Source organism: Podarcis gaigeae (assembly GCF_964106915.1).
Source record: "Podarcis gaigeae genome assembly, chromosome: 9".
Lineage (NCBI taxonomy): Eukaryota > Metazoa > Chordata > Lepidosauria > Squamata > Lacertidae > Podarcis > Podarcis gaigeae.
In genome coordinates, this window is record NC_139685.1 from 43,759,928 (window position 1) to 43,781,341 (window position 21,414).

Below are 21,414 nucleotides of genomic sequence, written 5' to 3' on the forward strand. Positions count from 1 at the left end.
AGCACATAGAATAAATTACAAAAAGTGAGCAAACATAATTAAACTTAATGTCACTGGCAGCCCATGAGGACTAATTATTTAAGCCAATTTAGTGTAATATTTAGACTAAAAGCATTCAAAATCTGCTTTGCTATATTTCAAATTAACGAAGCCACATGCAACTATGTAGATACAGTGGTACCTCAGGTTAAGTACTTAATTCGTCCCAGAGATCCATTCTTAAACTGAAACTGTTCTTAACCTGAAGCACCACTTTTGCTAATGGGGCCTCCTGCTGCTGTCGCCAGAGCCCGATTTCTGTTCTTATCCTGAAGCAAAATTCTTAACCTCAAGCACTATTTCTGGGTTAGCGGAGTGTGTAACCTGAAGCGTATGTAACCTGAAGGGTATGTAACCCGAGGTACCACTGTATAAGAACCAGAAGCAACAGTGCTTTGGAGAGAGCTCTTAGCATAAAATGTGCTATGCTTTGAAAGTTCATTTGAGAGAATAAGTTTTAAAAATGCGGCATATGACAAAATGTATTAGACATCATAACTGGTGCTGTGCAAGATAATCTGAAAATGAGACATAAATCAGCTGCACGTTTTAAATTGCCTAGGACAATTGCCTCGAGAAATGCAAATGATCAATGGAACAAGCACCACACACAAAAATACATTTACAGTCTGAATCCTGCATAAGTCTATTAGGAAGTCAGGCTTGATGGTGTTCAATTGGACTCACTCTCAAGCCTCCACAGAATGGCAGGCTGGTTCTATGCATGTTTAGTCAGAAAAGAGTTCCTGTGTTCAACAGGAATTATTCAGATTCATCCAAGTCATAAGTTTGAATTGCAGGCATAGGCTTTTAGAATGTTTGTGTTTTATGAATTTGAAATGGCAATAATGGTTTAGGTTCCAATATGTTTATTCTTGGTGTTTCCACTCCAAATGTTATTTTCCCCACCCAGTGTTCATGAGCACAGACTTCAGGTCTGTGGATGTCACTAAATGTTACATGTGAGCTCCCCATTTTTAATATGGTGGAAAGCTCTCATCATGCAGAGGGAATGATTAATGAAGCTCCACCCCCCCCACCTGGCATGTTCAGTGTTTGGGGGCGTAAGCAGCAACCACTCCATTTAGAGCTAAAGGCAGTGGAGGAAAAGTGGTGAGCTGAAAAGCAGCAAGCTGTTGCAGATGAGTCCAACAAAACTGCAAAGCCAAGGGTACAAAGGGAGAGCAAAATCTCAGGGTTGCATGCCTGTGTGAATTTCTACTAAATACAAAGTCTTGAGGCTATTTTTATGTTAAATGCAGCCCTGCTTTTGACTTGAGTGTCGTTCAGGTTTCCAGCAATTTGGGAGCAACTAAAATGAGTTATAGCTATCGTCTTCTATGATAGGCGAGAAAGTGTCATGCGCTCTGATTCTGTGCATGTTTACCTGTAGATAAGCCCCAGAGTTCAGTACCACTTGCTCCTATATCAGTCTGCACAGAACTGCAGTCCCAAAGAACATCAAGCTGGCACTCAAGAGAACAGCACATGTTATATACATGTATTTGATTTAAAATAGTTACAGCTGTGCAAATGTGAAGCTACCAAAAGTCCCAAGTTTTCTCTTTGGAGAAGGAAACTGGTTAATTTATCTGAGCAGAGAGCTATGAGGCTTCACTTGCAGCAAAATCCTATGCATGTCCTCTCGTAGGTAAAGCCATGCTAAGTCCAACCATACTTCCCCCAAAGTGAGGGTTGCAGCCTTAATTCCTTTGTGGCTTTCTCAGAAGGCGCTTTCCCCTTTTGGCTTAGAAGGGCTCCCTTGTTGTACTTCACTTTTAAGAAGAATCTGGGTACACCCAGTGGCAGGAACCCAGCGAAAAACAACACTCTTCCTATCCTACCCGTAGAACCAACGCAACAGCGCGGGGGAGGGAGGGAGAAAGTTATGCCCCGGAGCCACTGATTTCTGCACACCGAGTTCCGTGCCCGGCGAGGAAAGCTCTTCTCCTCGTTGAAAGTCGCCAGCTGAGCCCCGAGCGCGTCCCTCCCGCGCAGGGAGCGAGCCTGGCAGCAACCGGAGCCGGAGGGGGGGAAGAGTCCCTCTCCCTCTTTTCGGGGGCTGGCTTACTCTCTCGCCGCTTTCGGCTGCAGGGAAGCGAGCGAGCCCTTGGTTCCTGGGTGGGCCGCGGAGGGGGGCGAGGGTGTTCCTGGGCGGCGCGAGGAGCTGCCAGCTCCCACCCCCTCTTCGCCTTCCCTTTAGTACCTGCGGCGGGCAGAGGCCGAGCCCAGAGCGCCCCGCTCCCAGCAGCGCGAAGGAGCCGGGGGTCGTGCACCTTGCCTGCCTCACACGCCACAAGCCCGCCGTCCGGCCGCGGCGCCGGGTCCCAAAGCCCGCCGAAACTCCGGCGCGAGGGGCCCCAGCAGCAGCCGCCGCCGAGGAGGTGCAATGGCCGGAGCGACGAGGCAGCTCGGGGCGCTACTGCTCCTGCTCTACAGCCTGGCGACGCCCGGATACGCGCAGCGGCAGCCCGAGCCGGTCGAGCCGTCGCTTCTCCTGCTGGCGGCCGAGGCAGAGCCGCGCGCGCTCGACGGCGCCTCCGCCATCCTGGTGGCCAACCGGGGTCTGCGCGTGCCTTTCGGGCGCTCCGTGTGGCTGGACCCGGCCCGGGACTTGGTCCTCCGCGTGCAGCCCGGCGACAAGTGCGTGCTGACGGTGCTGGAGAGCGGGCCTCCGCCGGCGCCTCACCGCCCCGGCGCGCTCTCCCCCAAGCGCTTCCCGTGCGCCTTCGGCCCCGGCGAGGTGAGGTACACGCACTACGGCTCGCGCAGCCCCGGCCGCGACCGCCTCAGCCTGCAGCTGCGCTACGACTCTCCCAGCCGCACCCTCGTCGCGCCCTTCACGCTGGAGGCCGAGGTGCTCTCGCAGCAGCTGCGCCTGCTCAGCCGCAACCTGCCGCTCACCGTGGAGAAGCTGCGCGGCCTCAGCCCGCCGCTCGACGCCAAAGTGCTGGCCTTCGGCGAGCCCGGGGAGCCCGCTGGCCGCTGCCGCCTCACCACGCTGCCTTTCCCCGCGGGCAGCGGCAGCCACCTGCCCGCCTACGGGCGCCTCGTGGACTCGCGCGGCCGCCCCCTGCCGGCCGGCTACAGCAACGAGTGCGGCCGCTTCCTCGACGACGGCATCCGCTACGAGCACACGGCCACCACGCCGTCGCCCAACCGCGACTACATCCCCATGCGGGTGGAGCTGCTGCAGCAGGACGGCGGCGACGCCGCCGCGGAGAGCCCCGGCGAAGTGGAGTATTTCCAGGTGGTGGTTCGCATCCGGGAAGGCGCCGAGAACACCCCGCCCAAGCCCAGCTTTGTGGCGTTGCTCATGATGGAGGTGGACCAGTTTGTGCTCACGGCCATCACCCCCGACATGTTGGCTGCGGAGGACTTGGAGAGCCCATCTGACCTCCTGCTCTTCAACCTCACCTCGCCCTGGCCCAGTGCAGGTGGGCTGGACAGGGGAGCGAGCGACGACCCCCGCTTGCGGGGTTACTTGATCAGCACTGATGACCCCAGCCGGCCCCTCACTTCCTTCACCCAGCAAGAAGTGAGGGAGCTGAAGATCGCCTACCAGCCCCCCACAGTGGACTCTGACCACGAGCGGCTCTTCCAGCTGGAGATGGAGGTGTTGGACCCTGAGGGTGCCTCCTCAGAGCCGTTTGCCTTCATGGTGGTGGTGAAGCCTATGAACACGTTGGCCCCAGTGGCTGTCTTTAACCGAGTTGCTGGGCCTCAGATGATGCTTTTTGAAGGCCAGTCAAGGCCACTTTCTGACAATCTTGAAATCAGTGACGAGGACAACCTGGATGAGGTGAAGGTATGGGTTACAAGAGGGCTGAAACATGGTGAACTCAGGGTTTTGGGCGTGCCACCTGGCCGCCAGTTTTTTACTGCAGCAGAGTTGGCGGCTGGTCAGGTGATCTACCAGCATGATGGCAATGAGCACAGCTACAGTGATAACATTGTATTCCGTATGGGGGATGGACGACATCAGGTGGAGTTTCTTTATCCAATCACTATTGCCCCAGATGATGACCAGCCGCCCATCCTCAATGCTAACACTGGCTTGGTCCTAAGTGAGCACCAGGTGGTCCAGATCTCTCCCTTTGTCCTCAGTGCTACTGACATAGACTCTGAAGACTCGACCATTCGATTTGTACTTAAGGAGATTGAAGGATCTCCAGATACATCCACCCGTCAACGTCTTGGTGAGCTTCTGCTGCGTCAGGCAGAGATTCCAGTTTCTTATGAAAAGGAGGAGGATGTGGTGGGAGATCATAGTGGGACATCCTCCTGGCACTTTGTGGCGAGTGAAGGTGTGTATGAGAAGAAGGTGACTGAATGGCTGCAACAGGACATCTTGGATGGAAAGTTGTTCTACAGACACACAGGGCCTCATAACACCAACCTAGTGATGGACCAGTTTACATTCTATCTCCAGGATGATAATGACCCCCCAAATCAATCTGATGAGCAGGTGTTCATCATCAAGGTTCAACCAGTAGACAACCTGCCCCCAGAATTGTATCCAGGAACCACCTTGCAGATGACTGTTCTTGAATATCAGGTGACCCATTTCCGAAAGCGCTACCTGCGATACACCGATTTGGATGCAGATGACAGGGAGCTGAGATACATTTTGCTCACACCACCAACTGACACTGACGAAAACCACCCCGTACTGGCTGGAGAAATTGTGTTGACTGACAACCCTCTAATGTCCATTACACATTTCACTCAAGCACAAATAAATCACCACAAGGTGGCATATAAGCCACCAGCCCAGGAACTTGGGATCACCCCAAGAGTGGTGCAGTTCACTTACAGTGTGGAAGACACGGCAGGTAATTCTGTGCCAGGCACCTTCACGCTATTCCTGCAACCAGTGGACAACCAGCCCCCTCAAATCACCAATGCTGGCTTCACTGTGTCTGAGGGGGGCAGCTTTCTTGTCACCAGCAGTCAGCTAGATGCCACTGATAAGGATACAGACACTGACAGGATTGTCTTCACCTTAATTGAGGCACCTCAGCATGGCCACCTGCGCTACCTGGAGGAGGGGTTGATGGTACAGGGTGAATCATTTCTGTTAGATGACATTGCTAATGGTCGCATATCCTACCAGCATAGCGGTGATGAACAAACAAGTGATTCCTTCCAGTTGGAAGTGAGTGATGGGGTCCATCAAGTGCCAATCACTGTTAAGATTGCTGTTCAGCCCGTGGATGATGAGCGTCCTAGCATCACTCTCCCTGGTAGTAATGGACTTTTGGGGGCCTTTATTGATGTGCTGGAAAATAGTGCCACTGAAATTACTACTTCTCTTATCCAGGGGACAGATGAGGACACTGATGAACTGGCCTTAACATTTATTGTGGAGGATCCCCCCAAACTAGGCAATATTTTAGTGGATGGGGTGCCCTCTAAGAGATTCACCCAGCAGGACCTCATAAGTGGGACAGTAGTCTATGCTCACACTGGTGGGGAGATTGGTATGAAAAAGCGGTCTGACACTTTTAATCTTACTATTTCGGACCTCTCCAGTGAGTGGGTGGTGGGAGGCAGCACAGTGGAAGGAGTGCGTGTTAATGTGACTATTTTGCCAGTGGACAGCATTGCTCCTGAGGTTATGGTGGGGGAAGAACCATTCACTGTTTATGAGGGAGGAAAAAATGTTTTAAGCTTGCAGCTGCTGGATGTGGCAGATGTAGACACCCCTGGAGATGACATTCTGTGTACCATTCTAATACAAACCACTTCTGGGTACCTGGAGAATATCTCTCCAGCCCTTGGGTCTGAAAAATCCAGGGCTGGGACTCCCATTAGTGCTTTTTCCATCAAGGATGTTCGTCTTGGGCACATCAACTATGTGCAGAGCATTCACAAAGGGGTAGAACCACTGGAGGACAGATTCACTTTCCATTGCTCTGATGGTGTCAACTTCTCGCCACACCAGTTCTTTCCCATTGTCATTATCCCAACTAACGATGAGAAGCCTGAACTGTTTGTACGTGAGTTTGTGGTGCTGGAAGGGATGAGCTTGGTGATTGACACTCCCATTCTGAATGGTGCTGATGGTGATATCCCTCCAGATGAGTTGCGCTTCTTTATAACTGTTCCTCCTAAGCATGGGCAGATTGTTAACCAGCTAACCACTGGTACTGTGTCTGTACACAATTTCACTCTGGAAGAAATCCGGGAGGCATCCAGCATTGTGTACGAGCATGATGACTCGGAGACTAAAGAAGACACTTTCAAAGTCCAACTGACTGATGGCCTACACACCGTGGAGCAGGAAGTGTTAATTATGGTCATCTTAGTGGATGATGAGACACCTAGGATGTCTATCAATGATGGGCTAGAAGTGGAGATTGGTGAGTCCAAAGTTATCACTAATCGGGACCTCAAGGCAACTGATATAGATTCAGAGGACAAGACGCTTACATATGTTATTCGCTTAGTACCCAGGCATGGCCTTCTGCAGCGCTTGAGCAAAGAAGGAGACATGTTAGGCAACATTACACTGGGCATGAATTTCACACAAGATGACATAGACCAAGGTTGTATTCAGTATATTCACACTGGCCAACAAGGAGTCAGGGACTTAGTTAAGTTTGATGTCACTGATGGCATAAATCCTTTGATAGACAGATATTTCTACATTACCATCAGTAGTATTGATATGGTCTTCCCTGAGGTGATCAATAAAGGAGTGACTCTGAAAGAAGGTGGGAAGGTGACACTCACTACTGACCTCCTCAGCACAAGCGACATTAACAGCCCTGATGAGCATCTCCAATTCAGTATCACCCGTGCCCCAAGCAGAGGTCATTTGGAGAACTCTGACAGCCCTGGTGTTCCTGTCACTACCTTCACTCAGCTCCAGCTAGCTGGAAACAAGATTTATTACATCCACACTGCAGAGGATGAGGTGAAGATGGATAGCTTTGAGTTTGAAGTGACAGATGGCTATAATCCAGTCTTCCGCACTTTCAGAGTCTCCATTACAGATGTGGACAATAAGAAGCCAGTTCTAACTGTCCATGACCTGAACATTCAGGAAGGAGAAACCAAACTGATCACCCCATTTGAGCTTAATGTAGAGGATCGGGACACACCTGACCATCTACTCCGTTTCATAATTACCCAAGTCCCTGTACATGGTCAGATTATTTACAACAATAGCTACCCTGTGACCAGCTTCACTAAGCAAGACTTAAATGAGAACTTGATCAACTATAGACACGATGGCACAGAAACAACTCACGATAGCTTCTCTTTTACTGTTACTGATGGGACCCACTCAGACTTCTATGTTTTTCCTGACACCATCGTTGAAACACGTCACCCGCAGACAATGAAGATCCAAATCAATTCCCTGGATAATGGGGTGCCACAGATAGTAGTGAATAAGGGTGCCTCAACTCTGAGAAATATTCCAACTGGGCACCTTGGCTTCTTGATCACCAGCAAATCCCTGAAGGCAGAAGACAGAGACAGCTCACACAAATTGCTGAAATACAAAATCACAGATGGGCCAAAGCATGGACTTCTCATTCATACTGGCCTAGGAAATGGAAGTATTAAAGCCTTTACTCAAGGTTAGTGCTAACTTAGTTCCTCATTACTTATTTGTTTCTTTGGAATGTTAATTTCATGTAAATAGCTGTAGCTTTTAAGATTATTGCTTGCTTTAAGATCTTGCATCATTTACAGATTCTAGTCAACAAACCACTTCCCTTGTAAAAGGCACACAGATTTTAATCCATTCTGGGATAAATGGTATTTGATTAGTGGCATATATAGGTGTATTTGCAAAATGACAAGTATTTTGTTAAAGAGCAGAGCCACAGCATACATTTAAAGTACATTCAATGCATGTTTAAAGCACATGACCTTTTCTTAAGAGTTGCGGCAACTAGTTTCCCCCTCACAGACCTAAAATTCCCAGTATACCCATAAACTCCACTTCCCAGGATTCTTTGGGAACAGTCATGTGCTTTAAATGTGTGTTGAATTTGCCTTAAACGTACAGCGTGAATCTGCCCTTAGCTTCAGTCCTCAACCAGCAAGGGGTGGGGGTAATAGGGTCTGCATTACTGACTTTGTGGAGTGCTTTGAGCAATTACAGTGCTAAATATTATTTGTGGCTTCTTCCTTCCCTGTAGCACTATGATAACATAAGTCTGGATGCCAACAAGTTGTGTAGTAGCTATATACAACCTGTTGGCTATATAGGCACTGTATACACCGGTATGGACACGCAAAAATAACAGCACCCAAAGAGCCACCCAGGTAGCTCTGTGCCCAAAGAGCATAGGTTTCTTGAGCAGCAACCTTGTGGCATAGGATGGAACTTTAAGAGGCTGTTTCTGTGCATCAGCCTTCCCCAACCCGGTGCCTCTGGAGGCTTTGGACTACAGCTCCCATCAGCATCAGCCAGCAAGGCTGTTGTGGATGGGACAAATGAGAGTTGTAGTGCTAAACATCCAGAGTACATGAGGCTCCTTGTGTGGTGGTTGCCTGGTGTTCAGAGGAAAGGAAATGCCATTGGGTGTGCCTTACACAGTCCTTTGGTTCCTGGGCAGGTGTTCAATCTGAAGATGCAATTTAAGTGGATGTGGGTCACAATCGTAAAATCCCAGGTAGATTGCATTCAAGGAAGGTAGTGAATCCTAATTGTAATCTAAACAGCTCTTTGAAAAACAGAATTGCTCAAGACAGTGGCTCAAGTCATGGACTTGAGTTTTAAGATCACTTTTTAAAAGTAACTTTTAAGTTTCTCTTCATGTTTCAGCCTTTAGCAAAAACAAAAATACCCATATTCAGCACTTACAGTTTTGTTTTTAAATTTGTTTTGGTTTGATTTGCGAATTGTTGCTTGCATATATTTTTTGTGTTGTATTTTATATTGAAGAGGGGGATATTATGTATCCAAAATAAAACATAAAGTCTTCAAAGAACATTTGCAGTTTGCAGGCATATTCCTTTTATAAGTTCAAACTACTGAGAAGTCTTTGGTGTCAGCACTGTAGTGATTCAGTTACTTACATGGCTTTTTTCTTATCCTGTTAGCTGATATTGATGACATGAAGATCTGCTATGTCTTGAAGGAAGGTGACAATGCAACTAGTGACATGTTCTACTTCTCTGTTGAAGACAGTGGTAAGATAAAAAAAATTCTTGCTGAAGTATACTCTAAAATCAACACAGGAATATTGGAATCAGTTATACACTTTCTATTGGGAATTTGACAACAGTTTTAGGTGTAGTTTTGCCAGAAAAGGAGAAGCGGGTCCAGTTAAGGTTTATTCAGAATAGACCTACTGATATTAATGGTCTTGAGTTAGTCATGTGCATTAATTTTAATGGATCTACTCTGAGTATGATTAACATAGAATGCATACCATGTATTCTGTGTATTTTTATTAACCCAAAACAATGCATGTTTATTTATAAGCAAGTTCCCCTGTGAATAGTGGTGCTTCCTCCTAAGTAAGTGTGCATGGGATTGCCATTAACTTCGGCTTGATACTGCAGGTTAGGGACCTGGAATATGTGGTAGGATCCCCCTGTTTGCACTTCTGTCTCTTACCTTCACGTGATGTTTTTGGGGTACAGCTCTCATCACCCCCAATCATTGGCCATGCTGGCTCGGGTTGGTGGGAGTTTGAGTGTCAGAGGTTCACCTGCCCTGCTACAAATTATTCTCATAATGTGGGTTGTACAGTTGGTTAGGTGGGGGGTGGTAAGGGATAACTGCAAATTATGTTGTGCATTTTATGTTCCTTTTGCAAGTACTTTCCCTATAGTTTAAAACCTGGAGCACAGGCTACTTTCATGCGACTTATGTGACAAATTACAAATAATAATAACAATTTTTTAAAAATGGTGTGTATATCAGTTGTTTAAAACAGGGGCTGTTTAGGAACATCGGAAGTTGCCTTGCACCAAGAGCAACCATTTGCTCCATCTAGCACTCAATTGTCTGCTATACTGAATGGCACCATGTCCCCATTAATTCCACCCCTACATGAAATTGCCAAGAATTGAACCAGATACCTTTTGCATACAAAGCTTGTGGTCAGACGCCCTGGCATCCTCAATTTTAAATATTTTCCAGGTGCATCTAACCTGTATCATTGCCATAGTGACAGGTAAATTTGCATAACACTAGCCCTTGCACAAGAATCCAAACATCTATCCCTAGTCATTTATTGGTTGGTATAACTGTTTTTGTGCGTGCCATAAACCAATGCCTGTTTCTTTGCACCATAAATTTCCCTGCATTCTTTGTTCTGCCTATGCAGGAAGAATGTTCTGAAGTCCTAGGCTGTGTGATTGCTAAATATTTATATAGTGCTCTCAAGGTATATGTTCTTAAAGAATAAATCAAACAGAAACCTGCTAAATGCATGCCCTTTAACACTAGAAAAGAAGAATTAAAAGGGGGAAGGGAGGAATTTAAAAACAGTGTGGAAAATACGGAACATGTTAGAGCATATACTTTAGTAGTAACTCAAAGCTCACTGTTGGTTGGAACAGTAGTGGAGCATGAAGGCAGTCTATGTGATTACTTTTGTGCCTTCATTTTGTTCCCAGACTTCCATAAAATTTTATAAAATTGCAACCTTAAGTTAGCATTCAAAAAAATACTTCTGCTAGACACATATCTACAATTTCTGGCTCTTTAAATGATAAATGATAAAGAAAATAATAGACTATAACTACTACTCTTGCAAATCAGACGGTTCCTTTGATAATTTAGGCTGCAGTTGTGTGAAAACACTTCTGCAAATTGGTAGGGACATTTCCACATAAAAATGCACAGGATTGTGTTGTTTCATAAGAAATTTGTAATAAGATTCCAAGTTTCAAAAATGCCTATTATTCAGGCTAACTTTTATACTAGATCTTGATAGTTTTGGAGCGTACAGACAGCTGGCTTCATCACATCATCTAGTATTATATTCCTAAAGCTCAAAAGTAAACTAACAAGTTGTAATACACTTATGTTCCTTGTGCAAGTAGATTGACCTTCTTTATCCCTAGTTTTATGGCTGTTTACATCCACAGGCAAAGGTGTTATTATTGTGTCACAATTTACAATGCATTTGGATGGAGACTGCATTCCGCCGGATGTTGTACAGAGACAGAACAAAATATGATACCTGCTCCATACACTTAAATGTATGCTTTAGCTGTCAAGTTTCATGGCGGCTTTCTGAACATGTAGCTGAGATGTAAAGAACTGAATAACCCTTCAGAAGAAGATAATTAAGAAAATGTATGCTGTTTACTAATGAGTCTGAAAGTCAGCCCAGAGGTATTAATAGATATGTAATTTAAAATGATAGGTATATATGCAAAATGTTGTTAAATCAGATTATATTCTCAATTATACATATGTGAACCTAGTGAAAGTGTACCAGGGACATAGTTAAATTGTTTGGCTCTAGCATTGATTAATATCATATGACACAGTATTCCAGAGTTCCAAGTACCAGGTTTGAGTGGCTAACAGCTGGGATTGTCTGGAACGAAATCATATGTGTTTAGCAGAAATCCCTTAATGAGTTTGAAGCCTGTGAATATAAGTGATAAGGTGATACTGAAGTCGGTAGAAGGTGATAATCTGTGGCACTGGTTTTGAAAGCTGGAGGAACGCATGTGACATGAGTGTGAACATATCAATGCTAGATGCAAGCGTTCGTTATCCTTTATGGGTGGCTAGTAGATGTTGTCTTTATGCACACTCTTTTCCTACTCCAGAGAATGTAACAAATAACTCCATATTTCAGCACTGCACAGGTGTATAATTCTGACTCATGGTTAATGCAGGAACAGGAACATTGCAGAACAGAGAAGTTTGAGAAGTTTCATTTCATTTGGTGAAGCCCAAGATCCCAGGTAGGCTAGAAGCAGTAGCTGTCAAGGATTTACTTTGGTCAGGTGCAATTAACCTTGTGCTGATTTGATTAATCAGCAAAGCCCAGGTGCTGTTAGTTAGGTTCTTGGTGTGATTGAGTTGGCTGGCCACCAAACCTTTACAGTTTGGCAAAAAGACCCTATTAGTTCAGCTATTCCTCTCAACATAAGTATGTCATTCTCCTCCGAAAGGTTAGTTTTGAATCCAGTTGGGGGTTCCAATAATGTCTTCTAATCCTGCTTCTTTTATATGTATTAACAGGTAATTAGAATGTAGACATTAACTTTTCTTGGTTTTATATTCTCAGCTAAAAGTTTGTGTAACTGAGAAGTTTGCCTTATTTTAAATAAACCTTTAGATTTTTACTGGTCTGGGTTGTCACTTCAGAGCTGCTTCATGCTAGATTCAGCTGTCTGTATTTGTCTTCTATCATAAATGGTTATCTCCTGGGCTGGAGAGGGCTTCTCCCCCACTCCTAGACAGCAGCTTGTTAGTAATGGCTTGTGTAGCAGGTGTTATAATGTTGCAGATGTGGGATGAGTAAGGCAGAGATGCTTTAATCCAGTAACTTAAAAATTTATAATGAATAATAATTTTTAGTGTTTATGTAGTGCGTAAGTGTTAAAGATTTGCCTTGTTTACATGACTCGGTAAGCCAAACTATGGCTTACTGTGTCTGTGCAAACATACGGGCTTCCACAGAGCTTGCAACCCCTTTGTTCCTCCTCAATCCATTTTTTGCTTCTGAGATAAGATAAGGTTGGGCTTAGCATCTAAACCTGGGCATGTGGCTAAGTTTGCTTTTCACTGACCACTAACCTCTCCATGTGGTCTGTAATTGTGTGAGTGAATGACCAGGTGGATAGAGCTACAATCTCAAGTAGGACTGTACTAGTGACAGTTATGAACTCTGGAATTACTCTGGGTGAATTCTGGGCACTAAGAGTGTATGGTAATTAATATGCAGATGAATGCTCTTTGTGGCAAGTGTTGGAGTAGATGCACTCTCTTCTATCTTTATGCTGTTGTTTCTGTTGTTTTAGAAGGCAAACACCTGTAATTTAAGAATAGCGCATTTGGTTTCCCCACCCGCACGCCATATTTCTCTTTATATCCTGACTAATAACGGGATGCAGGAATGTTATTTGCTCATTCAATTTGTTAATATAATGGGAGCTGTCTATTAAAATACACCAGGCATCCCCAAACTCGGCCCTCCAGATGTTTTGGGACTACAACTCCCATCATCTCTAGCTAACAGGACCAATGGTCAGGGATGATGGAAATTGTAGTCCCAAAACATCTGGAGGGCTGAATTTGGGGATACCTGAAATAGACAAATGCATAAAATGGGAGTAGGAGGGGAAATCCTGTCCAGATTATATTACTTTGAGATATTGCTTCATTGAGATTTTCTTGTATTGGATTTCAAGGAATAAGAGTTCTCTTGTTTGAGTAATAATTCTCTGAGCCATACCTCTGCTGGGTACATTTGCATCCTTGGCAGTCTTACAGCTCAAAGGATCTTCTTTTTTTGAATGAAGCCAGTATAGTAAGCAATAGACAAAGCTGTGACAGTGCAAATGACCCTTGTCTGCTCTTTGTCTCTACCAGTGGAAAAACATTGAACCTGAGCCAATTGGAACAAAATGGACTGAAAGAAAAAGCATATTCAGTCCTTCTGTAACTGCATGCAACTGACAAACACAAGTATTTAGGCTTCAGCCTATATTCACTTGCCTCAGAGTAAGTCCTATTGAGACTTGCTTCTGAGTATGGCATGTATTAGATTGCACTGTTACTTGGTTAACACAAGGAATGTAGTTCTGAATTTAGCTAAGCTAATGCTATCTTTACTATGCAAGAGAATATGTTGTACGTACTCTTGCAACCAACTGTTGTGTGTGTTTTGCAAGTGGATAGATAGGCACATCATGGAATATAACTGTAGTAACTAATGTAATAAAAGAAATACATATCAAATTGATTTCCCTGGGAAGTTAGGCCACTTGGTGCATATGGAATACTCCAAACCAAGGACTATAGTTTTAGCCAGGCTTCTTCAACCTCAGCCCTCCAGATGTTTTTGGCCTATAACTCCCATGATCCCTAGCTAGCAGGACCAGTGGTCAGGGATGCTGGGAATTGTAGTCTCAAAACATCTGGAGGGCCAAGGTTAAGGAAGCCTGGCCTTAGCTATTGTTTCTTGTTGCTCAAAGTATGCAGTAATGTCACTATTAACAGTTGGATAATAGTATGCAGTTCTAGTTAGAAGTACAGTGGTGCCTTGCAAGACGAAATTAATTCGTTCCGCAAGTCTTTTCGTCTTGCGAGTTTTTCGTCTTGCGAAGCACGGTTTCCCATAGGAATGCATTGAAAATCAATCAATGCGTTCCTATGGAAACCGCCTTCAGACCAGGTCCAGGGACAGTCTGTCCCCCGACCTCTTCTGAAGGCCGGCGGGGGGCGAAAGTTTTTGCTTCCCCCCGCCTGCCTTCCCGGGACAGCGGAGACTTCTCCGCTGTCCGGGGCGTTTTTAAAATGCTGGCGGGCGGCAGCGAAGCCTTTGCTGGCGGGCGGCAGCGAAGCCTTCGCTGCCGCCCGCCAGCATTTGAAAAACCCTGGGACAGCGGAGGACTTCTCCGCTGTCCCAGGATGATTTAAAAGCCCCCGGGAAGGCAGGCAGGGGGGACAAAGACTTTTGCCCCCCGCCAGCCTTCAGAAGAGGTCCTTCAGAAGAAGCGCTGCGCACCTTCCCCTCTGTTCCCGGGCCTGTCCTGAAGGCTTGCGGTGGGAGGAGGGCTTTCCTCCCCACCGCCAACATTCAGAATGCTGTTCTGAATGTTGGCGGTGGGGAGGAAAAACCCTCCTCCCACTGCAAGCCCCGGGAACAGAGGAGAAGCCCTTCCCGCCTTGTCCTCTGTTCCCGGACGTCCCATCGCAAGCCTTAGGACAGGTCCGGGAACAGAGGAGAAGGCGCGCTGCGCTTCCCCGCTGTCCCCGGAGATTTCCCTATGGGCTTTCGTCTTGCGAAGCAAGCCCATAGGGAAATTTGTCTTGCGAAGCCGCTAAAAATCGGAAAACCCTTTCATCTTGCAGGTTTTTCGTTTAGCGAGGCATTCGTCTTGCGGGGCACCACTGTATGTATATTCACATTTACAAACCCCAAAGCAGTATTAAATAAAGTATTAGCTACTATATCAACTGGGATGCGGGTGGCACTGTGGGTTAAACCACAGAGCCTAGATAAATAGGTACCACTCTGGTGGGAACGTAAACGGCGTTTCTGTGCGCTGCTCTGGTTCGCCAGAAGCGGCTTAGTCATGCTGGCTGCATGACCCGGAAGCTGTACGCCGGCTTCTCGGCCAATAAAGCGAGATGAGCGTCGCAACCCCAGAGTCGGTCACGACTGGACCTAATGGTCAGGGGTCCCTTTACCTTTACTTAATATATCAACTATATCAACTTGTACACAGGGGATGCACATCATATACAGAAAATTGTTTTTATATATAATACTAGGAGCACAAAAAACCCAGCTGATCTCTACGCACATCCCATTTACCGCCCTATTTTTCGCCCTATAGGACGCACCTTTTCCCCTCCAAAAATGAAGGGGAAGTGTGTGTGCGTCCTATGGGGCGAATGCAGGAGGGCTCCCACGGCTTGCGGAGAGCAGCCTGTTCTGAGGGCTGGGGTCAGGGGAAGCTCGGGCTTCCCCCGCCCCAGCCCCGTGCCGGGGGGGGGGGAATAATTTTTTTCTTCTTTATTCCCCCCCCAAAAAAACCTAGGTGCACCCTATGAACCGGTGCGCCCTATGGGGCGAAAAATACGGTATAAGCTGTGCACAAACTTCTGAGGCACAGTCAATGTCACCAAGTTCAGAAGTATGTGCTACCTGCAACTTTCTGTTTTACTTAAGGTTCCCTGGACCAGGGTGGCAGAATATTCATCATACACTAAAATTGATTGAGAAAGCTGGTGATCAGCAAACACAGTTATCCAGTGGGAATATCTTAAAATATTACATTCTCTATTTATTGCAGTTTAAAATATTGCAGTCAGAGAGGCTGGATATTATGTCTAACTCACTTCTGGTTTTTTATCTGTTGCTTTTTAAAATTGTTTATAGTGTATGCTTCTGATCTTCTTTCAGAGTGAAAGCAGAATATAAATAACATTCAATATATAGTCTGTGTTTTAAAATTTGCTTTATGGTTATATTGATGTTTGCCATCCAAAGCACTAGCATGAATTAAAAAGACTGCACTAACATCTAATAGTAAGGTGTTTTTCCCCCCTTGTGTACAGATTAGACTTGCTATTGCTGTATTACCTCTGTAAGTTAACAGGGTTTTGTAGAAATTAGGTTTTTATGCTGCTGTTCAGCATACATATTAGGGGAAGGAAAACCACCTGTGGTGATCTTCAGCATTTTGATATATCTCTCTGTTTTACTTGCTTTAAAAAGCTGTGAAGTGTGTTGAAATAAATGTATTTTAAACAATGAAAATAGTTTCCAATGTAGGATCAGACTGTAGAAACTCTGCCTTATAAGGGAAGAAATCCTGGAGGCTGGCACAACAGTATAAACAAAAAAAATATAATCCCCCTTCATTATATACCTCCAGCCGTGTTTAAGAAATATAATACTTTGCAAGGAATACTAGTTAACAAGCATAATGCCTATGCCTGACTTTTCAAAATAATATCCATACTCTCAGTTGTCAAGTAGAATATTTTTCTTGCCACATAGAAAAGAGCCACTTTCACTGTTAAATGGAGGCTATTATGTCACTCCATCTCCATGACCAAAGCTTGGGAATACATCACTCTGGATTGTCTGCTGGGAGGAGGGATCACTCAGTGGGAGCAGACATGAGGGAATTGCACCCTTTCAGTTTACTCCCTGGAAATAAAAGGGCCAAAAAAGTAGCCAAAAGCCTACTTTCCCATAGAATATGCTTGCTTTCCTATTCACACATCTGAGAATGGTTGACCTAGCTAGAATTGCTGTGACTGCTATGCATTGACAAAAATGAAATTTTAAAACTCTGGCTCAAAAACTATGCAACATACGCTCACCCCAAGTCACAAAAAAGCATGCCAAAAAGAGGAATTTTTAAAACATTAATTTTAGTTTTCAAAATTATAATGTTTTGCTTACCAGCAAAAAATAGTCAGAATCACCCCTGCAGCAATTTTTTTTTTTAAATGAAGCTGCTTCAACATCATTATAAACGGATGTAAACACTGGTGTAATTTATCCCACAAGTATAGGATCGGATGTGAAGAATCCAGGAAAATGTGTACAGTGCTGGAGCTTATATAATAACTTCCGTGGGTAGTGTGTTCCACACGGCAGTAGCCTTGGAATGAACCTCTGCCACATGCAGAACCAAAAGATGTGCCCCCATACATAATAGCAATGAACGGACAGGTATAAATTGGGTACAATGATGTCTCAGATATTGTTCAGAGTTGTATAGGGCTTCATACACTTGGTGTAACACCATAAATTTGGCATGCTAGCAATCCTGGCCATGACCCATGCTGCCACATTCTGCACTAGCTACAGCTTCAGGACCAAATGTAAGGGCAACCCCCATACAGAACACATTGCAGTAATCCTATCATGAGGGTATCAGTGCGTGGGCCACTGTAACCAAGCTATCCCTATCCAGGAAGGACCAAACCTGACGTACCTGCTGGCATAAGTTTAGCATTGGGTCCCAATTCAGCCTGTGTTTGAAATATTGCAATAAGACGACTTTCCCTCAAATGCTTAAAGTATTCCCATATTTTGGCATTTTACGTAGAAGACATTTGTCTGCAACAGCACATTTACAATTTCACAAAGCATTTTCATATGTGCTACAGTTACGTAACTGCATTTTCTCTGCTGCATTTATTTATTATTTCATAAAATTTATATGCCACTTGATAGTTTTTTTAAAAAAACAACAACTGCTCAAAGTGGTTTACAAAAGATACTTCTGGGGCTGTGGGCATTGGTGCCTTAGTTCGTATCTCTTATACAGGAAAAAAGAATGATATACTCATACAGTTAAATACATAAAAATCCTTAATGAAAATTACATTTAAATATAGGACATTTAATGACTGAACATAACATGCTAATGAGTACAACTAATGCTTTTTTAAAAAAGAATTGGCTGAACATTAGCTTTTCAATTAGTGCTATTTAAATATTGCAGTTAGAAAAACACCCTCTCCCCCTTACAGTTTTTCCATTGTACATAGTGAATGGTGTTAAATCTTTGATTTCTTAGCTAGTTGGGATCAGTCACTAAGCTCCTTTCTCAGAGTGCCTGAGTTAATCAATAGACTGCAAGCAGGACAAACAGTCTTTTCTCCTTTCTGCATCTTCATCTTTCATCCCTGATTGAGAGGGGCTTTGCTATGTAAGTTGTTAGCACTGAATATATTTTTGAAAATGTTCCTTAAGCAGGTTGCAAGCATCCCTTTGAAGTAGTGTCCGTTCTTTTGGAGATAAATGTGAAAATGTCTTTGTTTTGTTTTAGAGTGAGGGGTTTTCTGCCTTGTCCAATTACAGCAGTTTTTTAAAAACTGAGAGAATACTGTTAATAAAGTCACCATTTCAGTATAGCAAGTAGGTTGACTGTAGTGGACTTGAAAATTACTCTCCCAGTACACCTTTTCTTGCATACATCTAATTTATTGCCTAATTTTTAAATGTGACAAATAATAATTATTTTTTAGTCCTTCACATACCTACTCAGACACATATTGAAATTAACAAGACTTAATTGCATATGTCAGTCTCATTGATTTCAATATGCTGCTGAGTTGGTGTGTGTCAGTAGGAATCTCAACCTCAATTTATAGCAGTCTGCTTTCCTAATTGTTATCCTCAGTTTGGGGGTAAAAGTTCTGCATGGTGTGTGCTTCTGTAATATATTAAATATAATCAGCACAGCTGAATTTAGGCTCAATCTATCTGGACATTAATATTCTTGGTCATCTTGTAAACTAAGCAACCTGAGAATGTAGTTGGGTGCTGGCCTTTGCTTCTAATGGCACTGTTTTGATTGCTTTCTAGACACAACCATTTGACACCTGCCATTTAACTATTTATAGTTCATACTACAATGTTTGCCTGTATGTGTCCATGACAAAGCAAACAAAAGATACATTTCTAGCAATTTGTTACATTTGGGAGCAAAGCTTAAATACTTGACTGAAATGCTATTGCTGCTTCTCCCTAATTAACACGTTGCAGCTTGCTCAGAGGTCATTAGTGTTTTAAGCAATATGTCAAATCGATTTCTGTGCTTTCAGTAAAATTACAGTAAAGGTTATGAGGACCTCAGGATTTATAAGGAGACCACTGCACTGATGACCACCCAGGAATAGATGAGAAACAGGGCTCAATCAAAGGAAGTTCATATGTAGGCAAGCTGAGAACTCTTCTTTTTGAAATGCAGCATCTAACTGTCTAAATAAGTAAATAAATAAGTAAATGTAAGTATTAAAAGCTGACATTATGTTTTGGGAAATTCATACTCTTTCTCATGCAGCGTGGACTTCATCACAGTTGTTGTAAGCAACACATATACACACAGATTTGATTAGGGCACCATATATTTTGCACTGTCTAATTATATATTAATTTTTAGTTCTTTCAGCTGAATACCAAGGAAACACACCCTCTTTTTAAAAAACTTGTTGCATTAAGTCTTGCCCATGGTTTTTATAATATCCCACAGAGTTTAGAATGTGGACATCCAGGTTCAAAGTATTTTTCCTGGACAGATACCTCTTTGAACTTAAACCAGCTTGAGGCAGCGGTGTTCAGATATAGTTGCAGCTTGGGGTAGACAACCTTTCCCAGCCTGCAGGCAACATTTCCCTCTAGGCAAACGTTTGGGGATTACAAGTCAGCGGTGGGTGGGGTTGGCGGCAAAAGGGCCAAGCAACAAACATGAAGTTTACGTTTGTACAGTAGGCTAGGTTTTGCACACGCCCACACACCCTTCTCTATCCTCCATTCAAGCAAGCAGGAAGCATCAAGAGCACGTTCAGTTCAGGCAAAAGCACTCAAGGGGGGCAAAGGAAGGCATTCAGGCCTAGGGAATTGGAGGCAGGGGTATGGCCTGGTATGGTCCCAAGGGCCACATAGGGAGGTTTGAGGGGTACTTTTGGCCCTGGGGCCTGAGGTTCCTCCCCTAGTGGTGGTGATCAGGGAGTGACGAGGTTTCCTTTCTAATACTCTGTGTTGCATTTCTGGTACCTGCACCTGACTGGAAAAATTAGCTGTTTTCTTTATGGTCTTAGCTCTTCCACCTGATGGAGCTATTTGAATTAGCAGCTAGAGGATAGATGCTTTGCAAACTTGAGTCGCAGGATTTTTTTGGAATTTTGAACATTCTAAGATGATAGCTGTGCACAAGTTGTTGCAGTCTACAGGGCAGACTGTGTAAAATAAATCATATTTCAAGACTTGGAGTAAACCTGGCACCTTCGCAAAATGGAGATGCAAAACTGTGCGAAAATGAGTATTCAGTTGCTGAATAAATCCATCAAATTTATAGTTTTATCTTGTACTACCACACAATCATAAAGTGAGCCTTGCCAGACTCAGTCCCCCCTTAAAATGGCATTAGTTGCGAGATGCTTGCATCACTTCTGTTTTGAGGAATGGGTTGTCAGCTTGAAATGTATAATTACATGAGAAAATTGTTAGTGACTAGATAATATGTATGGAAGTGAGAGCTGGACCATAAAGAAGGCTGATCGCCGAAGAATTGATGCTTTTGAATTATGGTGCTGGAGGAGACTCTTGAGAGTCCCATGGACTGCAAGAAGATCAAACCTCTCCATACTGAAGGAAATCAACCCTGAGTGCTCACTGGAAGGACAGATTGTGAAGCTGAGGCTCCAGTACTTTGGCCACCTCATGAGAAGAGAAGACTCCCTGGAGAAGACCCTGATGTTGGGAAAGATGGAGGGCACAAGGAGAAGGGGACGGCAGAGGACGAGATGGTTGGATAGTGTTTTCGAGGTTACCAGCATGAGTTTGAGCAAACTGCGGGAGGCAGTGGAGGACAGAGGTGCCTGGCGTTCTCTGGTCCATGGGGTCACGAAGAGTCGGACACGACTAAACGACTAAACAACAACAGATAATATACTGTGTCTTAATCCTTTATGAATATTTTTAGGCACTGTGCAACTATTAAAGGAGTAAGTAGATAAATATTTTACATGTCATGATGTCTACGCAATTATACCTATCTTACCTATCTGTCTGTGATTATTTTAAAATACTTAAGTGGCTAAACTTTATTAATGTGTAAGTAATCACATTAAGCAATGTTGTACCAGTTCTTTTCTTTAAAATACAATTTTGGTTTTGGAAGTAAAGAAACTTGGAGTTACTAGGTTTTGGGTAAATGATCTAAAAGATAAAATGA

General features: G+C 44.3%; 1 protein-coding gene across 2 annotated transcripts in view; it reads left to right on the forward strand.

The window, feature by feature from the left end:
• The first annotated feature begins 415 nt into the window (after window positions 1-415).
• FREM3 (FRAS1 related extracellular matrix 3) overlaps window positions 416-21,414 on the forward strand; it is an 82,844-nt gene continuing 61,845 nt past the window's right edge. For both annotated transcript variants that reach the window (XM_083755163.1, XM_083755164.1), the window contains exons 1-2: window positions 416-7,631; window positions 9,106-9,195. In XM_083755163.1, the coding sequence (XP_083611289.1) occupies window positions 2,429-7,631; window positions 9,106-9,195 (5,293 nt within the window). In that variant the 5' untranslated portion in view covers window positions 416-2,428. The remainder of the gene's footprint in view (window positions 7,632-9,105; window positions 9,196-21,414) is intronic.